General features: G+C 32.0%; 1 protein-coding gene across 2 annotated transcripts in view; it reads left to right on the top strand.

Moving 5' to 3' along the window:
• The window catches only part of LOC125046599 (iduronate 2-sulfatase-like), a 12,155-nt gene extending 5,798 nt beyond the window's left edge, over positions 1-6,357 (top strand). The window contains exons 5-9 of one of the 2 annotated variants that reach the window (XM_047644409.1): positions 810-952; positions 3,415-3,595; positions 4,027-4,189; positions 5,185-5,303; positions 5,411-6,357. In XM_047644409.1, the coding sequence (XP_047500365.1) occupies positions 810-952; positions 3,415-3,595; positions 4,027-4,189; positions 5,185-5,303; positions 5,411-6,294 (1,490 nt within the window). In that variant the 3' untranslated portion in view covers positions 6,295-6,357. The remainder of the gene's footprint in view (positions 1-809; positions 953-3,414; positions 3,596-4,026; positions 4,190-5,184; positions 5,304-5,410) is intronic. The other variant, XM_047644410.1, reaches the window with a different exon arrangement.
• The last annotated feature ends 501 nt before the right edge of the window (positions 6,358-6,858 follow it).

Genomic DNA, 6,858 nt, shown 5'->3' with positions numbered 1-6,858 from the left:
ATCATAATATTATTAGCAATAATATTAACAATATATATATATATATATTTTTTTTTTTTTTTAAGAATTAAAAAAAAAATCTAAAAACAAGTGAGCTAGGTTGGACGAGTAACTGATCTCATAGTGATTAAGCACTTGTGGAGCCATCTATGTGTAAAGACAGTCAAATAAACAAAACATCACAGTGGACATGGCATGCATTCTTGCCATCGTAATGTCAATGGGTTAAACTCTCATATTTTTACTTTTCCAGATTACTTTTGGATATATGATTACAGCACATAAGCAGGGTTCTTGGTTTCATGTATTAACTTAATACCCAAGAAATACATTTCAAATGAAAATAGATACCTTAGACATTGAATATGTTTGAAAAGGTTCTTCGATTGACTGTATTGCATGTCTAATAAAGGGTTATATGAAGTCCATGAAATTTGCAATTCAGTAGGAATGTTTTAGAAAGTAAATGTTTCAAATAATTTTAGTGCATATTTGTTTATTTAAGATATACATCCAATGAAATATCTGTAAATCTATTATTACAATATCTACATCCTTTGAGTACTCAGAGAAATGTTTTTGAGGATAGGGCTGTGACATGGAACATCTTTTTTCTTGATGAGGATGATCACACACGTCTTGATTTTTGTAGGGGAGGGGGTAGGGATATATATATATAGGCCACAGAGGTAAGGCTGGATTTACCATTAACATTCTTTCAAACAGTTTTTGTTGCCAGTCTAGTAGCTGGCTTACATGAGAATTTTGGAATTGAAAACATGACAGTTTTTTTTTGTCTCTGCTTATAGGTATTGTGAGTAACAAAAGTGATGACCAACCATATAGCTGGTCTGAGACACCTTATCATCCACCTACACAAGCTTATAAACAGGACCCAGTGTGCTTAGGTGCCGATGGCAGATTGTACACCAACATCTATTGTCCTGTTCAGGTATTACTTTTACCTGGTGTGAAAGTTATGACTTAATTTATGTGTATGATTACTGAAAATTTTAATATCAGTAGGTAGGTAAAAAAATTTAGAGTCCAGAAAGTTTTTAATAGCAAAAGAGTATTGAAGAGAGTCATTGCAATATTTACAAATATTAATGGGTCACCTCAAAGACAAAATATTCACATGTAAATAATAGAAAATGTAATATGTTGAAGCTGTAGGTAACTCCTTAACCCCAAAAGGACGGCAAGATTTAGAGCTTCATGTTCACACAAAGTGGGTATTTTCTCATTGATTATTATTTATTATAAATATTATTATTATTATTTTAGTATTATTATTTTTAATTGTTATTTTTTTGTCTGCTGTAGTAAACAGTTGTTTCATCCTAAATTGTTCAGTTGGGTTATGTATGAGTTGGGTGATAAAGGAGACTTTTGCGGGAAGTTTAGCCATCTTTCCTTCAATGTGCACCATACCTGGGAAGGAAATTTGCTGTATATTCAGGTACCTAGTTGATGGCAAGTACTATTCGCTTGCTTGTAGGCTGGCCTATTACGAATCAGCTGTTCAACACTTATAAATGTAACTGTGATAGGTTTAAATGGAATGGATTTAAATGGAACTGCCAAATATTTCTCTTTTGAAAGGCATTGAAATTGTAGTCATGAAAAAGTAACTCACTTCTTGAGAGTGACCATTGAATAGTGATGATAACGATAATGATAGTAATGATGATGATAATAATGATGATAATGATATTAATGATGATGATAATGATGATAATGATAAAAATAATAATGATGATGATGATGATTACAATAATGCTAACAATAATGGTAATAATACCACTGATGATAATAGTAGCAATAGTAATAATAGTAATGATTAGGATAATAATAGCTGTAATAATGGTATTGATAATAATGATAATGATAATAATGACGATGATAATAATGATAATAATGACGATGATAATAATGATAATAATAAAGAGGATAATAATGATAATGATAATGATAATGATATAATATAATGATAATAATAATGATAATAATAATGATGATGATAATAATAAAATAATTATAATATTAATAATGATGATAATGATAACAATAACAATAATAATATTAATAATGAAAAATAATGGTAATAATAATGATAATAATAATGATAATGATGATGATGATAAAGATAATAATATTGATGATAATGATAATAATATTGATAGTGTTAATAATAATGATGATAATAGTAATGATAATAACAATAATAATAGTAGTAATGATAATAATGGTAACAATAATAATAGTAGTAATGATGATAATGGTAACAATAATAATAATATGAATGATAATGATAATGATAATGAAAGAGGAAAGATCTGTATTTCAGCCAGTGAATATAATATATTGTCATCACAATATGATTACTGTTTTGTGACATTTTCCTTTTTTTTTTTTACAGTAGAAGTAAATCATATAAGGATTTTAACAATGGTATCAAAAAGCATTTGTTCGACCATGATCTGTTAATGGGTTGGGGGTAAAATGTCAAAAAGTGATAAGGCTAGATTAGTGTTTTTCTGAGCTTTATTCAACTATGCATTCTTAAAGGTTCTGCAATACAAACTTCACAGACATCTCAGTAATTTTAATTGTATCTGCTTCTGTGTAACATCACCATACCATCATTTATCCCAGCATCACAGTTGTTACCACCCTAATTATCAATACCACCTCATCAGTACCACCTATCTGGTTACCACAGCTCTTTACAACCTACACCACCACAGACACCACCAGCCCACCCACCTTAGGGGTTTGTGTACCTCAGTTTCGGGGAATGTGTACCCAGTTTGGGAACATTTGGGGTAGATGCTGTACCAGAGTCCTGCAAAGAGTTAGTACTAAAGTAAACCCTCATACCAGTCATAGAATTGTTTGTTATAGACTATTAACATTCTTCATCCTCTTTGGTCTAATAGGCAAATGTGCTTTTCATAATTACTTGACAAGACTAGTTAGAGTGCATATGACTATGAATAAAACAGTGAAGAGAAGAAGAAAAGACATGAATATGCTGAATGCCTTTCACAGTATTGCATCTTCAGGGCATATACCCTGAAAATGCAATACAAAAAGGCTTCAGAATATTTTTTTGCTTTCTTGTTCTTCCCTTTGTTGTTTCATTTAATATTTGTTCCACATGAATCCTACAGATGATTAAAAGACATGATTAAAAGACCAGAAATTATATGCGTAAGCAGAAGTGAAAATATATATCTAGCTTCAGGTTGTTTTGTCCAATCAAAAAAGAATCCTCTTGTAAAAGGTGCCTCTGCATTTCTAGCAACTGATCTTACTCTTCATCAATGGGCAATGACCCAACTATGCTATTAAGATGTTCACAAATTTCCAAAAGGTCAGAAGATACTAAATATGTTTAATGCATTGCAGGTTGAACAGCAGCCAGGTGGATCATTGCCTGACATACAGAGTACAGAATTCGCCACTTCCTGGTTACGAAAGTGGGCGCTAAAACAAGAATCCAAGAGTGATAATGACAAACAAAATTTTTTCCTAGCTGTTGGCTATCATAAACCTCACATTCCTCTGAAGTTTCCATTGGAGTTCTTGGGTTAGTGAATGTGTAAAATATAAATATTTATTTTTCTTTTAATAAGTTCATAAAGATACATAAATAATTTTGTAAATGACTAGGTTATTGAAAATTATATGCCATAAAAATTCATTTACTTACTGTTAATTCTAATAATTTTAAATATGACAGAGCACATAGTAAAAGTCTTTTAATATCTTATAGTATTTCTACCATAGTTTTGCACTGCACATCTGTCAAAAGTATTTACTCTATAATATAGTTTAAGTAATTTTGGCTCCAGCTTTCTGTGAGTCTGTAAATGGACTGTTATATAGTATATATTGTTTAAGAACACCTCAACTTTTTTATATAGATTTCTTGTTGCAATGCATTATTCACTTATAGGGGATATTTATAATTAAATGACATTCATTAACTTTTAAAGCTTTCATCTGCAAAACTTTCAGATGCGTATCCCATTGCAAACATGCCACTTGCCCCAAACAGGAAGCGACCTCCAGGTTTGCCTACAGTCGCTTGGAATCCCTGGAACGATCTCAGACGACGACATGACATAAGTGCGCTTAATGTATCCTTTCCATATGGTCCTATGCCAGATTCTTATGCAAGGTTAGTGTATGATAAATTCCTCTGCATCTTGCTTTCCTAAGTCTGTGTAAAAGCATTCATATAAATTTAAATGCACATAGTCTCTAGTAATCAAAGCAAGTGTATCTGGCCTTGAAATTAATGATCCTCTGAACATTCATGAAGTGCCTGGTGTTTGAAGTACTTTCAAAATAAATCTTCACCCATTTGCAGGAATTATGCTTGTGTATGAGACCCATTCTATGCTCAATTTGCAACACTTGTATGTGCTTAGCAGCAAATGGTAAACAAGAATACTCAGACAGGCAGGTTTCATGATGTTTAGTTAACAAAGACACTAATGAAGTTTGATGTTAATAATAATGTCATGATAGTGTTGTGCTTCTACTAAGGGCATGCTGGTTTATGTGATGGCATTGCTTAATTCTTTCTTTCAAGATGACACAAATTGTATCTTCTTGCAACCAATGGCATTCTTATATCCCCTAAAGCTTCCTGAGTATCACCTTAAAGAGAGAGAGAATTTGCAAGATTATTTGTTCTATCACAGTGACCACAGCTTATCTCCCCAATTGTGTATTCCTCTTCATATTATGAGAAATTATTTTTTATTAATTTTCCTTTACAATTATAACATCTATTTTAAAGTTTTATGATTATCAGCATGATAATGAATCCTACAGAGAAAATACTTTAGATGTGGTAATTAAATATTTCTATCATAGGATCAAGTCCCTTTAGCAAGCAATATATATATATTTTTTACACTGTTATGAGTAAGATAGTAGAGAAGGTTTTAATCTAAAGCATAGGGACAAGTTTATATGAATTAAAAGTATGTTAGTGGGTTCTGTCAGTAAATGCAATAAAAGAAGAGGGTATAAAATATCTATTACTCAAGATACCATCATTACTCGAGATAGAAGGGGAATCAGTAATGGGTATTGCAAAGTAAAACATTTGTATTACATATCGTAAGTTTCATTTTACTGATTTCCTTGTATTTTGTCTTCTAGATACATAAGGCAAGGATACTATGCTGCCACAACATATACAGATTCTCTTGTGGGTGATCTTCTAGCTACAGTCAGCAGTCTTTTTCCAGACACTATTGTTGCTCTCATTGGAGACCATGGTGAGGACTGAATTTTCTTATGGAGATGTGATGTTCTTATTGATCATACTTACATGTTTTTACAGCTAAATTTGAAGTACTGTACATTATGTCTCTTTCTATTACAGGCTGGGCTCTTGGTGAGCATCAGGAATGGTCAAAGTTCAGCAATTTTGAAGTTGCAACAAGAGTCCCTTTTATAGTTGCTAGATTAAACCACCAATCAGCCTCTCTGTTCACTGGTTTTAGCAAAATATTTAAGAAGACAAACACCATTTCTCTGCAGTCTTCATTTGACAGGTTGAAGTTTACTACTATATACAAATCACACTTGAAATCAAGCTTGTCAGATATTCCAGAAATGAGTTCCTCTTGGAAAAATAAAGCTGGGAAGTCTTTATTCCTGAACAATAGTATTCTTCAGGTGAATAATGGTCTGGTAGAGCTTGTTGATCTGTTCCCAACAATGGTAGACCTGGCTGGAATACCAGCTCTATTTCCTTGTCCTGATGATTCAAGGAAGATTAAGGTTTGTACTGAGGGTAGTAGCCTGTCTCCTCTCATCAAGAAAGCATGGGACTTTGATCTTAGCAAATATTCTAATGTCACACAACTAGAAAGAAAACATCATGACATCTATAGCAAAGGTATGAGCAGTGTAAAGGCAGCAGGTAACTTACAAGGGAAGAAAGCTGCATTTAGTCAGTACCCTCGACCCGGCCTCCACCCTTCTGTAGACCCTGACACTGACCAACCTCGTCTACGTGACATTAAGGTCATGGGCTATTCTATGAGGACACATCGCTATAGATACACAGTGTGGCTCAAGTTTAACAATGCCACTTTCATGCCTGATTGGGACCATATTGTTTCTGAAGAGCTTTATGACCATGAAGTTGACTCTGATGAGAACTTTAATCTTTGCTGGAAAAAAATATATAGGAAAAAGAAGAAGCATCTTAAAAGGATCTTCATGCAAGGTTGGAGACATTCATTACAAATGCCAAGATGAAAGAATTATTTTCATTCTTTTTTCACTGTCAACCATTGTATCTAATGTAATTAAATGTAATAATAAAAATGTAAGTATCTTATTATCCAATAAAGTTGGTAAGGAAGTGAGTAATGTAACTTAACTTCTATACTGTTTAGTTTCTGAGAATGTTTAGAATTACCAGAGCCTCGTATGAGAAAATCATAGTTTTTTCACAAATTCTGTCACTTAAAGACTAGGCTTTATATATATATATATATATATATATATATATATATATATATATATATATATATATTACATACACATAAACACATATATACACACATATTCTCTCTCTTTCTCTCTCTCTCTCTCTCTCTCTCTCTCTCTCTCTCTCTCTCTCTCTCTCTCTCTCTCTCTCTCTCTCTCTCTCTCTCTCTCTATATATATATATATATATGCATGTATGTATATATGTATATATATATATATATGTATATGTATATATATGTGTGTGTGTGTGTGTGTGTGTGTATGTATGTATGTATGTATGTATGTATGTATGTATGTATGTATTTAATTATTTATTTTTATATATAT

The sequence above is a fragment of the Penaeus chinensis genome, chromosome 39 (genome assembly GCF_019202785.1).
Source record: "Penaeus chinensis breed Huanghai No. 1 chromosome 39, ASM1920278v2, whole genome shotgun sequence".
NCBI classification, from domain to species: Eukaryota; Metazoa; Arthropoda; class Malacostraca; order Decapoda; family Penaeidae; genus Penaeus; species Penaeus chinensis.
The sequence above is the reverse complement of the archived record's forward strand: the minus strand, read 5'-3'. Positions and strand labels throughout refer to the sequence as shown.